Raw genomic sequence first — 27478 nt, forward strand, 5'->3', positions numbered from 1 at the left:
ATCTATGGGGTAAAGAAATTTCACCAATGTGTTGATAGGCCATGCTTCACAATAATGATGGACTACAAGCCCCTGCTGGGACTCCTTTGTGAAGATGAGCCAAAAGCGTTAATTGCCTTTGCCAGAATATAATGGTTGCTTGTGACCTAAGACTACATCTTTCAGCATAGTAAGGAAGTAGGAAGGAGCAGTGCTCCGAAAGCTCGTGTTTGAAACAAACCTGTTGGACTTTAACCTGATGTTGTAAGACTTCTTACTGTGCTCACCCCAGTCCAACACCGGCATCTCCACATCTTTAAGCAGAGGCCAGATACACAGATTCTGAATGCTGGTGCTTTGAGTCGTCTCCCAGTTCCAAAGAACCTGGCACCCATGCTGGTACCTCAAGGAATCATTTTGGCATTTAACTTTTTGGACACCCGGCCAGTTTTGTCAGGTCACATAAAGAATTGGATACCACCCAACCTAGTACTGTCCAAAGTGAAACGCAAGGGGCGCAATTCTCCGCACTCACGACGGTGCGGAGAATAGCGGGGTTCGTAAAATTTTACGGCCACGCTGGTCTGCCGCCCTCCCGCTATTCTCCCCTCCCCCCCCCCACGCCCGACTCCCGAAACGAATCGCTGCCGCCGTTTTTTTACGGCCAGCAGCGATTCTCAGCTGGCCGATGGGCCGAGTTCCAAGCCCTTTATGGCTGTTTTTACGAACGGCAAACACACCTGGTCTGGCCGTTCGTAAAAACGGCCGTAAAGCGCCGATTTTTAAAACCATGGCACCGATTGGCACGGCAGTACCACGGCCGTGACAAGGGTGCCATGGGCCCGCGATCGGTGGGCACCGATTGCAGGCAGCGGGTCCGATACCCGCGCACTCTTTGTCCTTCCGCCGCCCCGCTGTATCACTTCGCGGGGCGGCTGAGGGGCATCCCGGACCGCGCATGCGCGGGTTTCGCGCAAATGCGCGATGACATCATCCGCGCATACGCGGGTTGGAGTCTTCCAATCCGCGCATGCGCGGCTGACGTCATGTGATGCGTCAGCCGGCGCAAACTCTGGCAAGCGGGCTTAACGAAATTCGTTAAGCCCGCGATGCCGGAGTTTACGGCGGCGGCATACTAGCCCCGACCGGGGACCAGAATCGGTTCCCGGTCGGGGAGGGGGAGGCTGGCGTCAAACCCGCCCGGATTTGACGCCAGCCTTACGATTTCTCCCTCTCTGGGAGAATCGCGCCCAAGATCTTAACTGGTTGGCACTGTGATAAATTTGATCAATTATGACCTTTCCTTACTCGTAAAGATGAACTCAGTTGTGAGGATGGAGTAATACTCTTGGGATCCCGAGTGGTAGTACCACCCCCTGCCCAAGAGCCATTGTTGCAAGAATTGCATAATGCTCATCTGGGCCAAACAAAAATGAAGATGCTTGCTCGTAGCGATGTTTGGTGGCCTGGTATAAATTTTTTAAATATAAATTTACAGAACAAAATTTTTTTTTCCAATTGAGGGGCAATTTAGCATGGCCAATTCACCGACCCTGCACATCTTTGGGTTGTGGGGGTGAAACCCACGCAAACACGGGAAAATGTACATCTCCACACGGACACTGACCCGGGCCCGGGATCGAACCTGGGTCGTCAGCACCGTGAGGCAGCAGTGCTAACCACTGCGCCGCCCGGTGGCCTGGTATAAATAAGGACATTGAACACATGGCGTGCCCGTGCGACACTTGCTAGACACTGCAGAGTCTGTACCCTACAGCTAACCTCCACCCTTGGGGGTGACCTGGTCGCCATTGGAAAGGGTACATAGGGACTTTGCTATTCCTTTCCTGGGCAAGATTGTCCTCATTTTGGTCAACACCTATTCAAAGTTCAAGAGATGGGAATGATCTCAGTGGCCACAGAAGAGGGTTCCCAGAGGAAACAGCACATTTCTCAAAAAGGGGACAGATTATACCGAGTGGGTGACCTGCTCATCATCAGAAACTTTGTCAGGATCACTATGATGACCAGGCTGAATTGTGCCCCAAGTCAGGCCCAGTCTTGTGGATTTGAGGCATGCCCTCACCGTCCATGTGACTGGCTCGGGGTTTATCATGCAGGAGCACGTGAACCCTGACCAATGAGGGATCAGAGCAGACTCTGGGAGGGGGGGGGGGGGGGGGGGGGGGTTCTGATCAGAATGAACCCAGGAGCCAGAATGTGAACACCTGTATAGAAACTCTGCATATACGTTACTCTTGTTTGTTGCCAGTAAACCCTTCATATTTTCTTACTGATAACTATTAGGTATTGCCTCGAGCCACCACATCCAGGTATCATTCTAGTGAGTCTATGATGCACATCCTCCAAGACTAGTATATTTTGCTATGTTGTAGAGACTAGATCTGCTCACAATACTCCACATGTGGTCTAACCAGGTCTGTGAAGAGCTGAAACATGATTTCTACCTTCTTGCATTCTATACCTCTGCTTACATTGCTGTCTATCATTGTGTCTTCAGCAAACTTGAATGTGTGACTTTCTGCTCACCTTTGTCATTGTCGATTATGGTGAATAGTTGAGGTCCCAACACAGATCACTGTGGCATATCACTCGTCACATTCTGCCTGAGGAGCCTTGGTGAGTTCCTGCAGTGCATCTTGTAGATGGACTCTGCTGCGACTGTTTGTCAGCGGTGGAGGGAGTGAATGTTTGTGGATGGCGTGCAAGTCAAGTGGGCTGGTGGACAAGCTTTTGGGAGTCAGGAGGTGAGTTACTCGCTGCAGGAATTTGAGTTACTTGCTGCAGGATTTTGAGCCTAAGACCTGATCTTTAACCACAGTATTTATATGGTTAGTCTAGTTCAGTTTCTGGTCAGTGGTAACCGCCCCCCCCCCCCCCCCCCCCCCCCCCAGCATATTGACAGTGGGTAGATACTCAAAGGCAATTAGGAATGGGCAATAAATGCTCGCCTAGTCTGCAACACCAACGTTCCATGATTAAATTTTATAAAAATTCAGTCATTTCCATACCTTTTCCAAACATTCTGGCTCTCCCTGACCAGCTGAGATCTCGAAAACCCCAAATTGCGCCCGTGATTGTGAACAAACCACTATAAGTACACATTCTTGGAGTGGTACATGCTATCTAGCAATTCCAAACTTTTTTCTGGCTTCTGCATTTGGATGAACCGTTTTATTTAAATCATCACTGCCATGTTCAAATTAATAATTTATTGCATAAAGTTCAGTCAGAGGATTCACATGTGAGCGTATAAAAATGTCAGGCTGGAAAAAAACGGATGGTCCTTCAACCCGTCCTCTGCTTATGGTCCCAGAGCATCATGACGAGGAACTTCTAGAACCCTATCCCTATCACTGCCAAGAGATCTATTGGAACAGGTTAAAAAAAAGACAAAAATTCCAGGTCAATAAGAGGAAACCAAAATCTCCAGAAAATCCCTCTCCAACCCTTTCACGCCCACCTCAGGGGATCACCTTTTTGTACATCAGCTGTTGACTCGCTTTCCATCTATATGCTGTAATCTGTGCCTCAGGTAAAAAACATGTTTAGTTCCCTCTGGAAGACTTGCAGAGAATCAGTACACATCATACAAGCTGGCAATGCATGTCAGAGCTTCACTACCCTTACATGGATCCTAACATCCAGACGATGCCGGATTGTATGCAGCTTAAATCCATGCTTCTTGGAGCTCCTCAATTTGTTAAACTGAAGCAACCTGTGCGTAGGCAAACAATCTGGACATTTATTTAATTTACGTACCATTATGCATTTTTTATTGAGTACAGTACTTCCCCTTTGTGACTCTGTTTTTGATGCATGACACCTAGGGCGGGTTTCTCCCCTTACCGGCAGAGCGGGCCGTACCAGCACCGAGGAGTGGCGTGAACCACTCCGGCGTCGGGCCGCCCAGAAGTTAAGGAATCCTCTGCACCTTCAGGGGCTCGGCTGGCGCTGACAGGGTTGGCGCTGCGCCAGCCGGTGCCGAAGGACTTGGCGCCGCGCCAACCGGCGCTGACGGACCTCCGGCGGTCGGCGCGAGTTGGCGCATGCGCGGGAGCGCTAGCGTGTGCTGGCGTCATCCCAGCGCATGCGCAGGGAGGGTTCTTCTCTGCGCCGGCCATGGCGGACCCCCACGGCACAGGCCTGCCCGCGGATCGGTGGGCCCCAATCGCGGGCCAGGCCTCCGTGGGGGCCCCCACCTGGGGCCAGATCCCCCCCCCCCAGTACACCGCAGGCCGCCTGCAGAGCCAGGTCCCGCCGATTCGGACCTGGTGTATCTCATGCCGGCGGGACCTGCCGAAAAATGGCTGGCCACTCGGCCCATCGCGGGCCGGAGAATCGGCCGGGTGGGGGGGGGAGGGGGGGCAGCTGCCAACGGCCCCTGACCGGCGTGGTTTCCGCCCTCGCCGAAAAACCGGCGCCGGAGAATCCGGCAGACGGCGGCAGGGCGGGATTCACGCCGCCCCCCTGCGATTCTCTGGCCCGACGGGGGTCAGAGAATCCCGCCCCTAATCTTGCATTACTTCTGAGTCAAAGCATTGTGCTGCTTGTTTGCAGTGTTTCACAGACAACCTGTTATTCTGTTGATCTTATGTGTCCCTCTGATGAGATCTCAATGGCCCTGCATGTTTAAGTATTATGTTTTTTGACTTGCTGACCTACCTCACTTTATTGTCACAAAGGCAGGCATATTTGATGGGCTGAACATATTGTTATCTTGAGGGCAGTGACCCATTCCATTCCAAGCTGAATATGCCACTTCTGCTGGGAAGCTCTGCAGCATATGCAAAGATCTGACTGAGAGAAGAGTTCAGGGCAGCAATGATGTTTATAAATCCCACACTCATTTGTGCTCTGCATCTTGAAGTTAGCCAAGGGAACATCTTTAAATTTAGAGCCAAAAGTGTTGGCATTGACAAGAGATGTTTGTACTGTGCCCACAGTTTATGCAATTGGAAGCTGTTATATCAAAAGTGACTGACTGATTGAATTGTGGATAAATATTCATGCACTACTGCACAGATCCAGATAGTGAAATATCCACACAGCTCCCCATGCTAAGAAATGGAGTAGAATGTCCATAGTGGTCCCCAATCTCCTGCCATAACTTCAGCAGAAGCCCTAGCAAATTGGGGGCGGCACGGTGGCACAGTGGTTAGCACTGCTGTCTCACAATACCACGGACCAGGGTTCAATTCGACCGTGGGTGATTGTGCAGAGTTTGCATTTTCTCCCCGTGTCTGCATGGGTTTCCTCCGGGTGCTCCAGTTTCCTCCCACTGTCCAAAGATGTGCAAGTTAGGTGAATTGGCCATGATAAATTGCCCCTTAGTGTCCAAAGATGTGTAGGTTAGGTGAGGTTATGGGGTTACAGGGATCGGGAGTGGGCCCCGATCGCGGGCCAGACCCCATCGGAGGGCCCCCCCCCTCCCCCCCGGTGAAGGAGCCCCCCGACCCTGCGCGCAGAGTTCCCGCTGGCTGCGAGCAGGTGTGGACGGCGCCGGCGGGACTCTGCCGTTTCCACGCGGCCGCTCGGCAAATGCACCGGCGCAAATGGCGCCGATTCTCCGCTCCTCAGAGAATTACGTGCCGGCACGGGGCGGCGTGGTGTGGTAGCGGCGATTCTCCGGCCCGACGCGGAACTCAGAGAATTGCGGGGCGGCGTGGTGTGGTAGCGGCGATTCTCCGGCCCGACGAGGGGCTCAGAGAATCCGCCCAGGGTGTTCTTTCAGACGGTTGCTGCTGACTTGATGGGCTGAATGACATCCTTCTGCACTGTCGGAATTCTGTGGAAAATTTGTTTTTAAAACATTGCTTAACTGCTCCCTGGTTGATTCAGCATGCTGGGAGATCCTGAAGAGGAAACCTTGAGGCTAAAATTCCTAAATTTTATAGCTACCTAAAATTCAGCTGTCCCGCAGATCTTTGGGTATGTCCAGGAACTAGTCACCTACGACTCCATCCATGCCTGAACAGATTGGCTGCAGAAACCCTCATCCATGGCTTTGCTACTTATAGATTTGACTAGTTCAGTGCAGTCCTGGACCATCTCCTATCTTCTACCCTGTATAAACTTGACATCAGCCAGAACACTGTTGTAAATTCCTTTTACCAATCAAATCGTTGGTTCCCTGGCCTAAATTACCTCCTAGTTAAATAATAATTTGATTGAAAAATTCTTCCCCATATTTTCAAACCCATCCATGGTGTTGATCCTTTTTGCCTCCAGAATCTCCTCCAGCACTACACCCTCCAAAATATCTGTGCTTCTCCAATTCTTACCTGTTTTAATTGCTCCACCATTGTCAGCCACGTCGTCATGACGTTGAGGCCCATAGTGCTGAAATCCCATCTACACTTCACTGCCTCTCTATCTCATATCCTTCACTTTATGGCACTCCTTAAATAATACTTCTTTGTTGCAGTGAGACATTGCCTCATTGGCAAACTGGCACGTGAACAATGTTCTTCCAATATTTAAAACATTTTTCCAATTCAGGGGCAATTTAATGTAGCCAATCCACCTACCCTGCACATCTTTGGGTTGTTGGGGTGAGACCCATGCAGACATGGGGGGAGAATGTGCATACTCCACACAGACAATGAACTGGGCCCGGAATCGAACCCAGGTCCTTAGCACCATGAGGCAGCAGTACTAACCGCTGCATCACCATGCCGCCCTTCTTCTTCCAATTTTAGGAAAAACAGAAAAGAACAAATTGTATTTTCAAATGAGCATATTTTTTCCAGTAGCAATTCCCATTGCACAATACTTTTTGTGTTTTTATTCCAATTAATCATGTGCTTGCAAAAGCTTTCGGTCATCTGCCCGAATAGCTCCTTACAGAGTTCACTGTCAGGTTTTCTTTGATAATGCTGCTTTGAAATGCTGTGGGATATGTTTTTGCCAGGTTAAAGGCACTAGACAAATATAAGTTGTTGTTGTTTATTACTATTTCCTTTTTAAAGTGATCTTGCCAGATCAAATTCCCAGTTGCTGCAGCAGAAGCTGGAACTCTGCTTGATGTCTGGTCAACAAGTGCCTGACGGTGAGCAACCACTGCCACTTGTTCCTAATCATCTAAACATTCAGATTAATTTGTGCTTTCTCCTCACGGACGCTTAGTTTGGGTTCTGCCAGGGTCTTTCAGCTCCTGATCGCATTCAGCCTTGGTTCAAACATGGATAAAAGAGCTGAACGCCAGAGGTCAGGTGAGAGTGACTGCCCTTGACATCAAGGCAGCATTTGACTGAGTATGGCATCAAGGAGCCTGAGCTAAACTGGAGTCAATGGAAATCAGCGGGAAATTTTCTCCACCGGTTGGAGTCATACCTGCCACAAAGGAAGATGGTTGTGGTCAATTATCTCAGCTCCAGGACATCACAGCAGGAGTTCTTCAGGGTAGTGTCCTAGGCCCAACCATCTTCAACTGCTTCATCAATTACCTCCCTTCCAATATAAAGACAGAAGTGGGGATGTTTGCAGATGACTGCACAATGTTCAGCACCATTGGCGACTCCTCAGATAATGAAGCAGTCCATGTCCATATGCAGCAGGACCTGGACAATATCCAGGCTTGGGCTGACAAGTGGCAAGTTACATTCGCGCCACACAATTGTCAAACAATGACCATCTCCTACAAAATCTAACGATCGCCCCTTGATTTCAATGGCATTACCATCGCTGAATCCCCAACAATCAATATCCTGCAGGTCACCATTGAACAGAAACTGAACTGGGCTATCCATATTAATACTGTGCCTACCGGGGCAGGTCAAAGACTAGGAATCTTCCGGCAAGTAACTCACCTTCTGACCCCCCAAAGCCTGTCCACCATCTCCAAGACACAAGTCAGGAGTGTAATGGAATACTCTCCACTTGCCTGGATGACTGTAGCTCCAACAACACTCGAGAAGCTCGACACCATCCAGGACAAAGCAGCCCGCTGATTGCTCCCCCTTTCACAAGCATTCAAACCCTCCACTACCGATGAACAATGGCAGCCATGAGCAAGATCTATAAGATGCACTGCAGGAACTCAGCACAGTTTCTAAGAAAGCACTTCCAAACCCACGACCACTAACATTGAGAAGGACAACAGCAGCAGATACCTGGGAAACCCCAACACCTGGCGGTTCCCCACTATCCTGACTTGGAAATATTTCGCTGTTCCTTCACTGTCTCTGGGTCAAAATCCTGGAAGACTCTCCCTAATAGCACTGTGGGTGTACCTACACCTCAGGGACTGCAACATTTCAAGAAGGCAACTCACCTTCTGAAGGGAAAATATCGATGGGCAATGAATTCTGGCCGAACAATGATGCCCACATGAATTTTTAAAAAAATAATGATTAAATCAAATCGAAATCTTTCTCCTCAGCTACATTCTCAGGGATGTGTCCAAGAGTGCCAGTGATTGGCAGGCTTTGTGAAAGTATTTCAGGCTGGTTTGAGATGCTGGCCTGTTTGCAAACTTGGCCTTGTCAAAAACAGAAAATCACAAAATTCCAGAGAATCCCGACAGTGCAGAAGGAGGCCACTCGGCCCATCGAGTTTGCACCGACACTCCGAAAGAGCACCCTACCTAGGCCCACATCCCCGTCCAATCCCTGTAACCTCGAAACCCCACCTAACCTGCACACCTCTGGACTGTGGGAGGAAACTGGAGCACTTGGAGGAAACCTTCATAGACACGGGGAGAATGTGCAAATTTTTGTGCTATTGCTCTTTGTTCTTTAGGGTTTTGGCCAAGGGTGGTATCATGACCGGTACAGTCTTGGAAGGCCGTGCCGTTTTGTTCTTTGTTCCATACAGACAGTCACCCAAGGCTGGAATCGAACCCGAGTTCCTGGCTCTGTGAGGCAACAGTGCTAATTCTGTTTTGAATAAGCACCTTTCAGCCCTTTTTTTATTGCACAGTACTTTCCATGATATTATTCCAATTATTCTGTAATAATTATACAGGAGGGGCAATTGAAGTGTTGTAAATATTATTCCAAACTTTCATTTAGGTGTGTCTTATGATCACCGGCATTTAAAGCTTGTGTTCCCACTTTGGCACAGGTTGACCCACAAGATTACTAACTTATAAACATATTGTGCACTCTAATATGTTCATTTATCTCAAGCATTCTTTGCAACGGATCTATTCATAGAATCATAGGATTTACAGTATAGAAGAAGGCCATTCGGCCCAACGGGTTTGTACCGGCCCCGGGAAAGAGCACGTCAGCCCACACATCCACCCCATCCCGGCAACCCAGCAACCCCACTCAACCTCTTTGGATAACTAAGGGCAATCCAGCATGGCCAATCCACCTAACCTGCATGTCTTTGGACTGTGGGAGGAAACCGGAGCACCCGGAGGAAACCCACGCAGACACAGGGAGAACGTGCAGACTCCGCACAGACAGTGACCCAAGCCGAGAATTGAACCTGGGGCCCTATTGTGTTGCAAATCATTTTGGTGATCTAATTTTATTGATTAACATATTCCGCCATTAATGAATTAAACTGCTAACGGAAAAGTGTTTGTTTTTTTAATTCATTTTGCGTATTTGTGGCAGATGCTTATCAAGTAGATCATTATTATTGGCTTAACATAGCAGATGTTTTGATCCTGAAACCTTTTTCGTGATGTCCTTGCTGCCAACTATTGCAATTTCTGCGTGTTTGCATTTGGAGGGGATTGTTCGTATGGATTATTTCTCCTCTCCCTTCAAGTAGGGCAAGCAGCACCTGGTCAGTGAGTAACCATGGCTTTCTGCAATGTTCTGCATTGTGCTCCTCGGCAATACTACTCAGGAAACAGATCTTCAGCTTTCGGGTGATACTTCAGCTGTTTACGTGGTTCCTAATTGAAAATGATAACCAGTTGTCATTGTTATTTTTCTTGAAGGAGAGGTTTAATCTAACTCTCAGACATACTAAAATGCGAGGAGTGGTTAACCAGTTTACTGAATAATTCAAAATCCAAAATAACACTTAGTCAATCACTGAACAGTGATTTCTAGGCTTATGCCTGCTATTGGGTTAAGAATAATTATGTGGCATTACCTATTACAGTTAACTTGAAGGTGGTTAACTTTAGAAATAGCAACATTTTTACTGTTTTAGTTATTTCTTTTAGTTACTTTTAAATTGCTTGTGACATGGAGTACCCACAGCACATTCAAAGTAAGAGAATTGTTGTAATTCATGACATTATTAACTTGGCAACAAGCAGTTAGGTCTACACGATATTCCTACTTCAGGGCTAGTTCCATTGTTGCATTTGACACAGAAAAGCACAAACTCAGCATACATCTCAATATTGGGCCTGAAGTATACATCCATTATAAAAGCCAGGCAGCTCAGATTACAGGTGAGTTAGCTTCTGTATAAGGAATACGAACATTATCCCCCATGACAACAGTTTGTTTTTATTGCAAGGCTAAGATTCTGTCTGATTTTAATTAACTTCTCTGTTTTCCTGGCCTCCTTCTCTCACTCATCACCTGGAGACAAATGGATGAATGAAAGATACAATGGTGTTCCCAAGAGTCAGTAATCAGACCACTGCTGTTTTTGATATTAATGACCTGGGCTTGCCTGTACAAGGTTTATTTAAATAGAAATGTAATAAACAACGAAGAGGCCAGTTGCAGAATATAGGTGAATGAGAACATAGGTGAAATGTGAAAACATATGACAGATTTAACACATGTGTAAGTGCAGGAAAAGAGTGCCCAGCGACAGGAAAAGCTGATAAAGTTCCCAAATATATATATATTTTTGGCTATACAGAGAGACATAGATCACAAAAACTTATACTAAATTTTTCTAAATCTCTAACCTGAATTTTACGCTGCGCACCCCCCCCCCCCCCCCCCCCCCCCCCCAAGTGCCTTTTGAGAGAGGGTGGGGGAGGGGTGATGCGGTGGGGGAGCGTGAAATTGAAGGGAAAGGATTTGCTCTGGGATCCGGCCCACCCGGAACTGGAAGCAGTTTTATGGTGGAGTGGGCAGGGCTTTGAGTGGGGGGAGGTTTTGGCCTGGGGTGTTCACCCATGCCCCAATTAAGGCCTTTAATTGCCACTATAGAGCTTTTTCTGCCCTTCAATTTTTAGGCTGGTGAGTGAAAGACAGGAGGAATAGAAAAATGACCAGACCTGCATCTTTGAGGGGGGCAGCCCCCTTCTGACTTGAGACGCCCACTAATCGACTGACCTCCTTCCCCTGACCTATACCCAGCGAACACAATGCCCCCCTTGCGACTCTCCCCCCAGGTGTTCCTCTTCTCTCCTCCTGGGATCCCTTCACTCCAACTCCTTGCATTTATTTCCAGGCACATTGCCCCTTCCTGCCACTGCAGCGCTTTGTCTGGTGAGCTGCCGGCCAATATGATTGGCTAGCAGCTCTCCAAGGCGGGACTTCAACCCATGTGAGAATGGAAGTTCCGCCTTCTGCCAATCAATGCATGTTACAATGTGTAATGGCACTGGGCCTCTCAGAGTCGGCAGGGAATGGTGGAGGCCAAGCCCCTGACATCCTAAAAATTCCGACCACTGATTAGGCCTTAAGAATAATGCGTCCACATCTGGATTTTGCACTTTACGCAGGATGTCCGATTTTGGAAAGGTTGCAGAGAATTTACCAGAATGGTACCAGGGATGAGAGACTTCAATTATGGGGCAAGACTAGAAAAGCTTGTATTATTCTCCTTTGATCAGAGAAGGTTAAATCGTTGGGAATTGGAGGGTTTCAAAAATATGAGGACGTTTGATGGGATGGACGGCAAAAAAGTATTCCATTAGCAGAAGAATCGGCATTAGGGGACACAGATTGAAGAACATTGGCAGAACAAGTCAGAGGGAAGTCAGGGAGAATTTACTTTTATTGCAGTTAATTCTTATGATTTGGAATGTATTCCCTCAAAGGGCATTGGAAGAAGATTCAATGTGAAGTGATTCATTTTGGAAGGAAGAACGAGGAGAGGCAATACAAACTAAAAGGTATAATTCTAAAGGATATGCAGGAGTAGAGAGACATGGAGATATATGTCCACAAATCATTGAAGGTAGCAGGTCAGGTTGAGAAAGCAGTTGAGGCATATGGGATCCTGGGATTTATAGATAGAAGCATAATGCACAAAAGCGAGGAAGTTACGATGAACCCATATGAAACACTAGTTGGGCTAACTATTATTGTGCCGAGTTCTGGGTGCCACACTTTAGAAAGGATGTGAGGGCTTTTGAGAGGGTGCAGAAAAGATAATTCAATTGGTTCTAAGGATAAGAAATTTCAGTTACATGGAAAGATTGGAGAAACTGGGACTGTTCTTCTTGGAGAAGAGAAGGTTGAAGAAGTAGTCTGGACAGTGTTGATTGGGGAAAACTGGTTCTATTGATGCAATGATTGGGAACCAGAGGGCACAGATTTAAAAGGATTTGCAAAAGAAGCAATGGCACATTCAACGCAGTGAGTGGTTAGGACCTGGAATGCACTGTCTAAGAGTGTGGTGGAGGCAGATTTAATCGCGCCATTCAAAAGAAAATGGAATCATTATCTGAAGCAAAAATGTTTGCAGGATTACAGTGGGAAGGAAGGTGGTGAGTTGCTCTTCCAGAGAGCCAGCGCAGATACCAGGGGCTCAATAGTTCTTCCCACTGTTGAAGCTCGATTGGGCTTAAGGAAAGTTGGAATTCTGGGCTGAATGGTTTGCTTCTTCTAATCCTCCTAATTGAGCAAAAGTAGCTGGGGAACAATGGATGCAAACCCACATTTTGTGCCTCAGTGGTCTGCTGCTCTACCCCACTGTCATAATGGGCCGTAACTTCCAAGCCCCCCAAAATTGGATTTGGGTGGGCGGGAACCCCAAGATGTGCTGGAGAACCCCTCTCAGAACTTAAGGTAAGAGATGGCACTGCAATTTCCCAGATGCGCTATCTTCCAACGGACAATTTCCCTGCACTGGGAACCATCCGAAAAAGCAGTTTAAATTGCAAACTTCAGATGGTTCAGACTTTGTTGCACAATACTTATCCAGAAAATGTTAGAAAAAGACATAAAACCTCTTTTAACTTCTGGGAAACTTGTAAAGACACAGGGTGACCTACCCATAGGTCTCCTGTCCACATCCCCAGCCCCTCAGGGAAATCTCACCCCCAATTATCTCCACCCAACAGGACTCCCCCCACACCTCAGAACCTTCCCCACCAGCAATCCTGACCTCCCCAAAACCTGACTGAGTACCCCTCCCCTCAACCTCCGATGCCTCCTCGATGTCTGCTGTAGTGTGGCGACTAGGGGAACTTCATTGCAGTGTTAATGCAAGCTTACTTGTGACACTAACAAACATTATTATTATTAAGTGCTGAGGTGGGCTATTTAAAAAGCCTGCTTTGGTACTCTGGGACTTTGACCCAGTTGCAATGAGAGCAAATACGTCTCAAGCCTTTTCCCTTTTCAACCCCTAAACCTCCATACATTCCCCATGCCTCAACTGTACCAACTCATGCTTCCCACCAACCTCCCATTCCCCCTCATACCTACCATGCAAATGTATGCCCCTCTACACACCCCCACGGCCCCTCAGGGCCTCCATGCCAACTTAGTGCCAATTCATACAAACCCATGACTCCTCACTGATCCTCATAGCCCTTTATAGAACTCATGCCAAATTAGTTCTGACTCACCCAGCAACTACAATGAACAGACCTCAGGTTTATTAAACAAACAGTTTAGTGCTGTTTGATATTACTCTCAGCCGAAGTTTCAAATTCAGCTTTTTTGCCTGTATTTGGACCAAGGCTGCAGTCAAGTGCTCCTGCTGGAGCTCTGAGCACTGCCATGAGAGGCACTCTACTTGCTCTTTTAAAAATTATGCATAAGTTATTGAATGGGTTTGCAACCTTACAGTTGTAATTAAGGCCAGGCAAGAGCTTAGCAATACAACCAGCCTGATTACCAGACTAATTTCATGATTTGGTCTCACCACCATGTAGTGTAAAATATGAACAGGTGAGTAAGCATCACTTGATAGTGTTACTGACACTGTTGGGTTCCTTTAATATGAGAAGAAATCCAACACTATGTTCAAAACTTTATTCTTATTGCTATTTTTAAAAAATGGAATCCCTGCTGAACCTAAAAATGGCTGGTACAAGTCTAATAACCACAGGATTGGCACTTTGTTTGGGAGCTACCACCTGGAAGTTATAAGAACAAAATAATTATTTCCTCAGCTGGGGAATCTCACACCTCATTGTGCCGACCCCTTGAAATCACAAAACCAGGAGGCTCGCACATTGAAACTTATTATGACTGCAAAGCTGCTAACAGACTGATATCACATATGGGACTGTCCGGGCCCATTTCAAAAGGGAACCAAAGGGACATAATTTTCATTCGATAAGAGTCAGTGGGTTGGCCTAGGCAATGGTTTCCCAATACAAGACCCTCAAATGGATGGTAACTCTTTCAACAACAGTCCTGAAATCAAAGCCAGTTCCAGACACTTTTTGAAGTTAATGTGGAGAAAGATGGTCACATGATTCGAGTGACCATTTTGGAAATCCCTATGTACCTTTTGAGAACGAAGATATCGTCCGACTGCTGTTTTAACATCAGCTGGACAGAACTAAAACAATCTGGCGAAGTACGCAGTTGATTACCACCTTTCAACCTCATAAAGCTTGCCTGATTTTAAAAGCCTCTGATCAACACCTGCCAAGTGGTATAACCACAAGCCCAGTGTGCTGCAGCTTTGTTCATTTATAGGGCTTACGTATTGTTATCTCCAACTAGAAGCTCATTGGAACTGAACCCTGCCACAAGGAAACACCCTCTGGACTTTAAATTGGCCAACTCTGGAAATCACCTGAACAAATATTTATTTCTGTACTACTTGTACTCCAAAGCATCTTTTTTCTATTCCACTTTACTGCATGTGTTTGTGTATGTGCGGATTGGGAAGTTGTAAACTCTCATTTGCTGGGCTTTTTAAAAAATGTGCAGTAAACTAACCTTCTGCATTGATCATGACTTGAGTGTGCTGCGGATTGTTAATAAATTGGGTCTCAAAACTGAGGGATTGGGAAACTATGCCACCTCATACCTTAAAAGTAATTCAAAACACCTTCTGTTTATGAGAGTTGGGAAGCTGAAACTGGTACAGATTGCCTGTCTCTCTCCCATCTGTAACAACAGCTTCCATCAATACTGATTCATAGAAAACGTGAACCATCTCTTTACCTTCCCTAGGATGAATAATAGCTGGAACCCTATCAATTTTGGCCTTTCCTAATTTATCCAAGATGAAACCACTAATTTAATATTAATATTGCTATTCTGCAAAGAACCCCCCCCACCACACACAAGCACACATCTGAAATAAAGGCATCATCTACATGAATATTGACTATGTCATATTTACGGTAGTGAAACTAAATCAAGAAAATTGATCTGGCAATCAGGGTGGCTGTATTGCCAAGATCTTGCCTGCCTGCCTTATTTATAACTGCATGACTCCAGGTTCATGCAGTTACCGATATCATGGAAGTGCTCACAGTAAACACATGGTTCACCTTTTCATGATTACAGAACCTTATACCATATTCTACTGGTAAAATACACCCGTGTCCCTTTCAGATCACAATGTTTAATTGTTTCGTAAACAAAGCTACAAATAGAACATAGAACAGTACAGCACAGAACAGGCCCTTCGGCCCTCGATGTTGTGCCGAGCAATGATCACCCTACCTAAACCCACGTAACCCGTATACCCGTAACCCAACAATCCCCCCATTAACCTTACACTACGGGCAATTTAGCATGGCCAATCCACCTAACCCGCACATCTTTGGATTCAGACATTAATTGTTGTTTGGTAAAGGGCTTTGCAAATCAGAATGTGATTCCTGAAACAGCTTCAGGAATCCGCTGAAAAGTAAGATGAAAGTTGATCATTAAAATTTCCTGATCATATTCATTGGCGCGATTCAGCAGGGTGTTTCTTGGCGGCTGCAGCACCGAGCAAAATCCTACTATACAAAGGCATTGCTGGGTTTGTTTGGCCTCGGGGAGTTTTTCTTCACCGAGGCCACGCTTCATAGAGAATTTCATAGAATTTACAGTGCAGAAGGAGGCCATTCGGCCCATCGCGCCTGCACCAGCTCTTGGAAAGAGATTCCTATCAAAGCCCACACCTACACCCTCTCCCCCTAACCCAGTAACCTCACCCAACACAAAGGGAATTTTGGACACTGAGGGCAATTTAGCATGGCTAATCCACCTATCTATACATCTTTGTACTGTGGGAGGAAACCGGAGCACCTGGAGGAAACCCATGCTGACACGGGGAGAACGTGCAGACTCTGCATAGACAGTGACCCAAGCCGGGAATTGAACCTGGGACCCTGGAGCTGTGAAGCAATTGTGCTAACCACTATGCTACCGTGCTGCCCTTAATAGTGATTTCCTGTTGGTGAGCTGATAACGGCATCAGGAAAGGCTGCTCTCAGATTGCAGTGCCATCTTGATCAGGAGGCTTGATTTCCTCCCTCACCCCCTCCACTTTCAGGCTCACCCGCTCTCCCAATCTTGAGGAGGCCCCTGGGGATCCCCTCCTCACCCCCCTCTAATTGGCAAGGCCCCCCCACAACATCTGGCAGTGCCAATGTGCCCAAGTGTCATGGTACCGCCCTAAGGATGTTCAATGATCTGTGAGGTCTTGCAGGCACAGCCATTGAATCCTGGGTGCTGGATGAATCCGGCATCTGGCTTTTTAAATGAGCCATTAGGCTCATTTCAATATGCTGATCTGGACCTCACTCAGCATTGGCAAGATTCAGATCCCGACAGGCGGAGGGAGTTGGGTGATTTGTGATCGGCCTGGCGCTGAGCCTGATTTGGGGCTCTCATGCGACCTTGCGCCCAGATTCGCATCGGGTACAACGGGTTCGCTGAATCGCTCCCATCGTCGTTCCTCAGGATCAACCTGCAGAGTGTGGTTGTGCTGCAATGTTTCAATCACTGAAATAGTTTTTCTTCTTGAAGTTGTGTCCAGTCAGAGTCTAAAGAGGAGCATCACGAGAGGATGTATAACAAACATAAGCATGACATAGAATCTGAATGGCAGGAATTTATTCTCATTATCACACTGTTCCTTAATACATTTAGATGAATGTTTATATTTATCTGCACTGAGAAGGGTCAGTAACTTTTACTTGTGGTTTTATTTGATTCATTAAATAACTGTAAGGATTAGATAACTGTAAATTGGTCACATTTTTCTTCATGATTGCTGCAATCTATTTAGTGGCATAATTGCGCAAATTTGGATAGTCAGTGTACTCTGTTGTTAAATGAGAATATAACAATTCACATTTTCATGTAAAGTACAAAGAATAAAGCCTTCCAGAGGAGTAAGCTGGACAATGACTGATATGGTAATAATATCTAATTCTGTGTATGAACTGAAAAGGTCCCCTTTACAGCACTCTATGTGATAAGGTGACAATTTGAACAGTAGGTAAAGTCGCCATAAGTCCTATACGGCCATAGGCTGTTTTCCCCTTTGAAGAGGAGAGCTGGCTGGCGGCGATTTAACCTGAGGATCATCTGAGGTGTAAGATTGAGTAGATGGGGCCTTCATGAATAACATCAGCCGATACGGGAATTGAACCCGTTGTTATGACGCCCTGGGCTAGTGTGCAGTCAATTCCAGCTTCACTTGAACCAGAGTCACAACGCAAGTGTATTAACCAATAATTTTTAGAAAAATAGCCAAGGTCTTTGGCCCTTAGCTGCCCAATAATTACAGTCACTGTGTTTGTAAATATGAACACACTTGCGTTTTATTTTTTATATTTTAAAATAATCTTTATTGAAATTTTTACAAAATATAAACATCACAACAATATTAACAAAACAACCGCGGTAACAATCCAAGAACAACACCCACCCAACTTCAAAAGCAACTACAAACAAAAGAAAAAAACCAAAGAACACCCAAACAACAAAAAGGAAAGAGATAACACCCGTCACATCCCACAAACCCATGTACACAGTTGTAAACAATAACTAATGAAGTATGCAGCAAATGCAACTGGTCGACTTTTACCTATTTCCCACTTTAACTTGCATCACCCTCTACACGAACACACATAAAACAGACAAACACAGAGGGGCGTAGAGAGGTGTAAAAAAAAGTAAAAGGAAAAAGAGTCTTTGTTTCAGATGGTTGTCTTTAAGCCCCTTAATCCTCTTCAAACTCTACTTTCAGTCTGAATCTTTACTGTAGACTCATTCAGGTCTCTGCAGTTTCAGAAACACAGACTCACAGCCTTTCTGGCGAAAAAACTGAGGAGAGAGAGAGAGAGCCCATGTCTCTGTCATTCCAGAAGTCAAACTGAACTCCTGAGGACTATGAAAATTATTCCACTGGGATAGGATCCAATCACCACCTGCTACCGGGCAGTGTGTGGCCCTCAGCCAATCAATCAGAGTCCCACCCCATCTCTCTTTTCGATGCCAGAATGTACGAAGATCCTGTTTAAACTAGCAGAGAGGCTCTCCTGTAACTAAATTCCTCATTCTTTCTGCTGTTTGACTTAAAGATGCATGTTCATTAATCATCCATGAATCAAAAATGATAACGAAAAAATACAAGAAAGGGAAAATAAGGGAATAAACATGAAGGATCCTTACACCATGCTGTTGACCTCGCGCTGCATCATGAACCAGCCATCCAGCCAACTGAGCTAAACAGTCCACCAACTCTGAAACACTACATTATGAAACATGCAGTTTGAATTTAGGGTGGGTCCTCAGACTGCAATTCTCATGTTGGTTCTTAACAACTTACTGGGGAATAGGAGCTGCGATGGTTCACCATTGCCTTGCTCAAAACTAATATTTTCCCAGGTTGTTGCAATCAATAACTAACAATTCCCAACCACAACTTAAGATTTGGTGGCGGGGGGGGGGAGGGGGGGGTGATGGTCACGATGTGCACAGTGGATTTAAACTCAGCATTCACAGGTGGCAGCTCTCCGCTTGCTGGGGCTGTCTGGAACAGCAGGTCTGAATCAAACTAGTTTTTCTCAGGGATGGTAAACTGAGCCAGTGGTCACTGCTGGAGGTGAATCTCCTGCTGGATGTGAACCCAGTATTTTGACTGTTCTCTGGGTTTTCACCCTGAGTGCGATCATGGCAACTGGTTGACACACCTCCTGCAGTCATTTAAAGAGCAAGTTTGGACAACTCTTCGGTGATGCCTGTTCCAAGGTCAAGAATACCATCTACAGTAATATTTCTGTCTTATAGTTCTGCTTCGTTTTGAAGACTGGAACAAGTTTACATCAGGCCAAAGGACTGTGGCCCAAAACTGTGCATGCCAGATAACCAATGTAGACTGCAGCAAAATTGGATGGTCTGTCTGACCATCAGACAGGAAGGTTAAGGAAGTAACGATCTCTGGAAGCAGGAGCTGAAGCAGCAGTAGCCCACACTAGGTTTGAGGGCTGGAGGAAAAAGCCTGCGTAAGAATAAAAGATCCTCTTTGTCCGGATTATTACTTGCTTATGGTCAGAGCTTGCATGGTCCACTCCGGACTATGATGCCACTTAAGACAAGCCTCAGTTAACATTGCTGCAGTCACAATCATTTCCCCAATTTAAAGGGATTTACAGCCCCATTTTTAACAGGTAAAGGGGGCAATAATTCCACCCTGTATGTTAATCTGCATTTAACAGAGCGGTCTGGAATAGGGCTCAACTCTTCAAACTCGGAATCAGGATTCTTAACACTAAGGCAAAACTCGCTTCATAAAATAATCAAATAAGACTTTAAAAATAGGAATGATCAGTAAATACAGATTAAGACTGAATGTCAACATAATCCAGTGCTAAAGATTTTCCATCCTGATGCAGCCAGTGGATGCCATTCATCTGGAAGAGTCATTATAGACATGGACACCAGTATTATTCTACCGAATAACTCCCAAATAAAGAAATTGCCAGACAGGATTTCATTTTTGTAACTTCTATTTCAAAGCAAGTCAGAATCAGTGTAAGTAAAACATAAATTAGCAAGCAAATTATGGTTGGTGAAAACTATAAATTATATGTGGCATAGCATATTATCTCAGTTAGCAGGCGGTCTCCTCCGTCTGTCTGGACTCATTTTCAGCCACACAGCTCTTTCAAGCAGCAATTTTAGTCCCTCTCCCTCAAGGATTTAGCCAATTCCCAGCAGGCAGAACTTTCCACCTATACAGAGTTCTGCCTGTGCAATCTTTCCAGAAATGTCTCCGCTCTCAGCTCTTGTCAGTCATGGCAACATAAATTTACCAGAACTGCCTTCAACTCCACATGGTATTGCCGCTTCTGGGAACTCAGTAACACAGAAGTGAAAGAAAACTCAGCTGGCCTAAATGTGCTTTCTGGCCTCTCAGTCCAGATCTCTGACTCCTCTCCTCTCTAGTTCTCCAGTTTCTTCTCTTCATCTGCCTGCCACATGGCCCTCTGTATTTTAACTTCCTTCTTATTGGTTATGCTTCCTGGTCAAGAATCGCCAGGACACATGGACCAGTATTTCTTATTATCCAAAAATTATGATTGACCCTTTCACATGAGATTTAAATTGCTAGAAGACCTTTTCAAACTTTGCTGGAAACAGTTACAGATTCTCGAAACACTTTAAAGTAATCACAAAATGTCCTTCCTTCTACGATGGTGGGTTAAAGGCCATCACATTTCAATGGGTTTTTGTTTGAGTTCCTCCCCTCATGGCAACTGGATCACTTGGACAACATATCTCCGAGCCGAGGTGGTTATCCAGCATTCTTTCTTTTACTTTAAGTTTGGAAAGTTCAGTGTTCATGACAACAAATAAGACAAGTTCACATTTCTGATTAATTCCAATGAGAAACCCCACATTAATCTATCCTTCTCTTTCAGATGCCGGTCATTCTGTTGTGCATTTCCAGCATTTTCTTCCTATTTCAGATTTACAGATTCACAGCGTTTCTTTTGTATGTTCTCCATTCTTGTGTTTTTCCCATACAACTAGCCTGACTGTCAACTTCTGTTTCAACAGGACTATCGAGTCAATATTTTCCTGAGACAAAAATGGAATGATCCCCGACTTAAACTGCCAACCGATTTTAAAGGTTCAGATACGTTGACTGTGGACCCTACAATGTTCAAATGCTTGTGGAAACCCGATTTGTTCTTTGCAAACGAAAAGAATGCAAATTTTCACGATGTAACGCAAGATAACATCCTGCTCTTTATATTTCGCAATGGTGACGTACTGCTGAGTATGAGGTGCGATTAAAAATACTTACAACTACTGTAGAAGGCACTGAATACATTTGCTTGAAAACTTTCAATTTTTATAACCTTTAGAAGTGGATAATATTCTCCCTTCTCTTCCATATTTCAGGCTATCAATAACTCTTTCATGCCCACTTGATTTGACTCTGTTTCCTATGGATACACAACACTGCAAGATTCAGTTGGAAAGCTGTATGTTTCTTGAACATTTGCAGTAAGATAGATGCATTAATAGATCGGTATTGTTAAGATTGTTGACTTATGGATGGTTGCACTTTGTATAAAGTTAGCGGATCTTTTATTTGATGCCATGATTCAAAAAAATACTTTTTGTGGTTCCGGGAAGGGAAAGTTTCAGCGAAGACGGCTTATTTTCAGTCTCGCTGGGGGCTGTAAACTGGCAACTCACTGGACCTGAAAATTGGGCAGGTTGTATTGGTGGTTGATCTGAAACAACCTGCTGGAGGTGGAATTTATCCCCCACTAAATTCCTGGCGCACATCACAGTTTAGCAGCCCTTGCTGGAGACGATGCATGTCAGGTAATAATAATAATCTTTATTGTCACAAGTAGGCTTACATTAACATTGCAGTGAAGTTACTGTGAAAAGCCCCTAGTCGCCACATTCCGGCGCCTGTTCAGGTACACAGAGGGAGAATTCAGAATGCCCAATTCACCTATCAGCACGTCTTTCGGGACTTGTGGGAGAAAACCGGAGCACCCGGAGGAAACCCACACAGATGCAGGGAGACCGTGCAGACTCCGCACGGACAGTGACCCAAGCCGGGAATTGAACCTGGGACCCTGGCGCTGTGAAGCAACAATGCTACCCACTGTGCTGCCGTGCCAGCCTAAAAAGCTGTCAGATGCATTCATTAAGGCTAACCAAGTTATACAGGTGAGGACATAATTAGGCTTGCTCTGCTCACACTGCCAGAAGAAACTATTTAGATGACACATGAGGAATGACAACTTGAGCAAGATACCCAACAAGTTCCCTGTACACCATGAAGTCTCATGGCTTCAGGTTAAACATGGGCAAGGAAACCTCTTGCTGATTACCACGTACCGGCCACCATCAGCTGATGAATCAGTACTCCTCCATGTTGAACACCACTTGGAGGAAGCACTCAGGGTAGCAAGGGCGCAGAATACGGTCTGGGTGGACGACTTCAATGTCCATCACCAAGTGTGGCTTGGTAGTATCACCACAGACCGAGCACGCTGGGTCCTAAAGGACATAGCTGCTAGACTGGGATTGCAGCAGGTGGTGAGGGAACTAACAAGAGGGAAAAACATACCTGACCTCATCCTCACCAATCTGCCTGCTGCAGATGCATCTGTCCATGACAGTATCAGTAGAAGTGACTACCGCACAATCCTTGTGGATACAAAGCCCTGTCTTCACATTGAGGACACCCTCCATTGTGTTGTGTGGCATTGCCACTGTAATAAATGGGATAGACATTGAACAGATCTAGCAACTCAAGACTGGGCATCCATGAGGCGTTGTGAGCAATTAGCAGCAGCAGAATTGTATTCCACCACAATCTGCAACCTCATGGCCCGGCATATCCCCCACTCTACGATTACCACCAAGCCAGGGGATCAACCGTGGTTCAATGAAGAGTGCAGGAGAGCATGCCAGGAGCAACATCAGGTATACCGAAAAATGAGGTATGCCACACAGCATAATCGACAAGTAATGGACAGAGCTAAACAATTCTGCAACAAATGCATCAGATATAAGCTCTGCAGTCCTGCTACATCCAGCCAGGAATGGTGGTGGACAATTAAACAAATCACTGGAGGTGGAGACTCCACAAATATCCGCATCCTCAATGATGGAGGAGCCCAGCACATCTGTGCAAAAGACAAGGCTGAGGTATTCGCAACAATATTCAGCCAGAAGTACCGAGTGAATGATCCATCTCGGTCTCCTCAAGAGGTCTCCAACATCACATACATCAGTGTTCAGCCTATACAATTCATTCCACGTGATATCAAGAAATGGCTGACGGCACCACTGGATCCTGCAATGGGCCCTGACAATATCCCAGCAATAATACTGAGGACTTGTGCTCCTGAACTTGCCGCACCCCTAATCAAGCTGTTCCAGTACAGCTACAACACTGGCATCTATCCAGCAATGTGGAAAGTTGCCCAGGTGTGTCCAGTACACAAGAAAGGGGACAAATCCAACCCAGCCAATTACCTCCCTATCAGTCTACTCTCCAGCATCAGTAAAGTGATGGAAGGAGTCATCAACAGTGCTATCATGCAGCACTTACTCAGCAATAACCTGCTCACAGCCGCTCAGTTTGGGTTCCGCCAAGGTCACTCAGCTCCTGACCTCATTACAGCCTTGGTTCAAACATGGACAAAAGAGCTGAATGCCAACGGTGAGAGGGACTGCCCTCGACATCAAGGCAGCATTTGGCCAAGTATTGCATCAAGAATCCCTAGTTAAACTGGGAATCAGGGGGAAAACTCTCCATTGGTTGGAGTCATACCTGGCACAAAGGAAGATGGTTGTAGTGGTTGGAGGTCAATCATCTCAGCTCCAGGACATCACTGCAGGAGTTCCTCAGGGTAGTGTCCTAGACCCAACCATCTTCAGCTGCTTCACCAATGACCTCCCTTCCATCATAAGGTTAGAAGTGGGGATGTTTACATTTGACTGCACAATGGTCAGCACCATTTGCAACTCCTCAGATAATGAAGCAGCCAATGTCCAAATGTAGCAAGACCTGGACAATACCCAGGCTTGGGCTGAAAAGTGGCAAATTACATTTGTGCCACACAAGTGTCAGGCAATGACCATCTCCTAAAGAGAGGATCTAACCACAGCCCCTTGACATTCAATGGCATTACCATCACTGAATCCCCCACAATCAATATCCTGGGGGGGTTACGGTTGATCAGAATCTGAACTGTACTAACCACATTAATACCGTGGCTACCAGGGCAGGTCAAAGACTAGGAATCCTATGGTGAGTAACTCGCCTCTTGACTCCCCAAATCCTGTCCACCATCGACAAGGCACAAGTCAGGAGTGTAATAGAATATTCTCTACTCGCCTGGATGAATGCAGCTCAAACAACACACAAGAAGCTTGACACCAAGCAGGACAAAGCAGCCGGCTTGATTGCTCTCCTTCCACAAACATTCAAACCCTCCACCACCAATGAACAGTGGCAGCTGTGTGAGCATTTACAAGATACACTGCAGTAACCCACCAAAGTTCCTTTGACAGCACCTTCCAAACCCATGACCAATACCATCTAGAAGGACATGAGCAGCAGAGGTACCTGGGAACCCCACCACCTGGAGGTTCTCCTCCAAGTCGCTCACTACCCTGACTTGGAAATATATCACTGCTCCTTCACTGTCGCTGGGGCAACATCCTGGAACTCTCCCTAACAGCACGGTGGGTGTACCTGCGTCTTAAGTACTGCAGCGGTTCAAGAAGGCAACCCACCACCACCTTCTGAAGGGCAGCTAGGGATGGGCAATAAATGCTAGCCTAACCAGCAACGCCCACATCCCGTAAATGAATTTATAAAAGTTCTACTTTCTTTGAATAAAGGGGCAAATTTGGGAGAGTTTTTTTCTGTTAAAAGTTGAAATGGAAATTATGCTTTTTGATCATTAATTACATTAGAAATTATTGATGATGATTATAACAGATGACTGCAATTGCATCATATGACTAATCCTAAAAATAGTGAGAGAATGAATCTCAAAAAGAATGCATTAAACATTTTTACATTAATATCAGTTACAGTGATTTTGAGCGGGACTTTCCATGCCCTCCAGCACTGTTTCACATAGGTGGCCCATCTTTGGCCAGCGGCAGGATCTTCAGGTCCTGCCATTGTAAACGGAATTTCCTGTTGTATGGATCCACTGCCTCCGCGAAGCCTGTGGCAGGGATCGCTGCTGACAGAACGGAAAGATCCCACCGATGGGAATGGCCAGAAAATTCCAACCACAGTTTCGAAATTAGTAATTGAGTTTACTAATATTAATGTATTTTAATTCTTAATTATTTGTATGCGAATGGATTTATGGGGCAGAATTTCCCAGCAGACTTTGGGACTAAAATGGTGCCCCCCCCTAAAGTCCACATTTGCCTGGAACCAGGCTGGTGGAACCATTTTCCCAGAGCTGGCCTCTTAATGGGCTGCCTTCACACTCTTTATCCTATTAAGGATTTTGGGGGTGGGGGGGCTCCTGATGCTGCCGGTTCAATCACAGGGCTGGAAAAACCACTGACAGCCCTACAGGGACAGGCAAGCATTTGCTGAGGCACTGATAGGTCGGAGACTGCCGAGTGCCGAGGGGCACCTTTGAAGGCAGAAAAATAATTCAATATTTCAGAGGGTTGACAGTGGCAGGCCCCCCCCCCAGATAAGAGGGAAATTCCCTCCAGTTGGATGATTGGAGAAACAGAGTTAATGTTTCGAGTGGAATATGAGTCTTCTGAAGGATCATATTCGATTTGACTCGCCACAGATGATGCCAGACCTGCTGAGTATTTCCAGCACTTTTCTGTTTTTATTTTATATAAGAAAATCAGGGTTCCTGTTCCCTGCCAGATTTCCAGTTTTTCTCCGTCTATATCTTTAATTGTATGTCACAATATTTTCTTTCTTTGTCAGTTGGCTATACCACAGATGACCTTCGATTCATCTGGCAGTCTAAAGATCCCGTTCAGATGGAGGAAATAGCATTGCCACAGTTTGATGTTAAGGAGGAAGATATTGTGTATGGAAACTGCACAAAGTATTATAAAGGCACTGGTGAGAATTGTTCATGATAACATTACGAGTTACCTTCAGTGCAATCTTTTGAAGGTAAAAAGCTTTAGACAGAGACAGCATTGGTAAGAGTCTCAGCTTGGATGCTCAATTTGGTTTCAAACTGTAACATATGATTGTTCTCAGATCAGAGCAACTGAAGTTGAAACGCATTTGCAACAGAAGAAAAAATTGTTGTAAGTTTAAACAGCTTGAAACTTTAAAAGAAAATCCACCAGATTGAGCTGGAAAAGGTTTGCTTTCTGGTCAAATTTCAGCTTGTTTTGATGTTAAGTCCTGCTCAGACATTCCAAATTATATATAATAGACCTCATCAAAGGTCCTGAAATCATCTTGTGCAAAGACTAGCACGGAAACCTGTTTGTATCCAGTTCCCTTAACTACTATTTCACTTGAGACCTTGAAGTAGTACAGATTATTGCCTCCCTTAAAATAGCAAGCACAGGAATTGTATAAAAATGTGTTAATCACTTACATGATAGTATTTGCAGATCATAATTTCAGAGCTGCAGAAGTTTTTAAAAAGGTCCATCCTTTTTCCAAATGAACAGTCTTCTCATGGACTGAATTGAATTCCCATTTCATCCTCAGTATGAAATTCAATGATTTTGAAATGCATTCTTAGATTTTGGCAGACCTCTGATTGGCTGTTGCGGGGAAAATTTGCATCAGTGCATTGCGGTCACCGTATCTTGAAGGTGGTTTGTGGAGGAGCTGTTGTCAAGTGACAGTTAAACCCCAAACACTTCTTCAGTGTTTCCCTCCCTACCTCCTCCTCTAACCAAAAAAACCCAATCACTGTAAGGATCCCAGCCGAGTAAAGATAAAGAGGGAGATTCGAGGGCAGGTAGAAGTTGAACCGTGACGTCACAGCCTGCAGGTAAGTGATTGGCTGGTTACTGGTAAGTAGTTTTTCTTTTCCCTGAGGTGTTATTGTGCGGGGTGCAGTGGTTGCTGAGTGAGTGCTTGCTGAGAAGGGGAGTCAATTTTTAAAAAAATTATTGTTGGGAGTTTCCGGTTGAATCCGGTCGGAGTGAGGACAGAGTGACTGCTGGGTAAGTAGTAAAGATTTAAATTGTTTGCGCAGGCCCATAACAGCTGATTGCTGTTCTTGTGTGGGCCACAGTGGTTGCTGGTTAAGTGTTTTATTTTTACCTGTATTTAAGTTGGGAAGTTCCTAAACCCTAGACACTATACTTGTTGTGTCCCCCACCCTTCCACCTCCTTTAACCTAAGAGGTAGAGTGAATAACAGGTAAGCTCTTTCTTTCTTTTTCTTTTTTTATCTAGAGGGGATGGCAGGGAAGGCAGTGCAATGTTCCTCCTGCAGAATG

General features: G+C 45.6%; 1 protein-coding gene across 2 annotated transcripts in view; it reads left to right on the forward strand.

Moving 5' to 3' along the window:
* glrbb (glycine receptor, beta b) overlaps window positions 1-27478 on the forward strand; it is a 258440-nt gene that overhangs the window by 113651 nt on the left and 117311 nt on the right. For both annotated transcript variants that reach the window (XM_038792295.1, XM_038792294.1), the window contains exons 5-7: window positions 21084-21313; window positions 21432-21514; window positions 25987-26127. In XM_038792295.1, the coding sequence (XP_038648223.1) occupies window positions 21084-21313; window positions 21432-21514; window positions 25987-26127 (454 nt within the window). The remainder of the gene's footprint in view (window positions 1-21083; window positions 21314-21431; window positions 21515-25986; window positions 26128-27478) is intronic.

Source organism: Scyliorhinus canicula, chromosome 3 (genome assembly GCF_902713615.1).
Source record: "Scyliorhinus canicula chromosome 3, sScyCan1.1, whole genome shotgun sequence".
Lineage (NCBI taxonomy): Eukaryota > Metazoa > Chordata > Chondrichthyes > Carcharhiniformes > Scyliorhinidae > Scyliorhinus > Scyliorhinus canicula.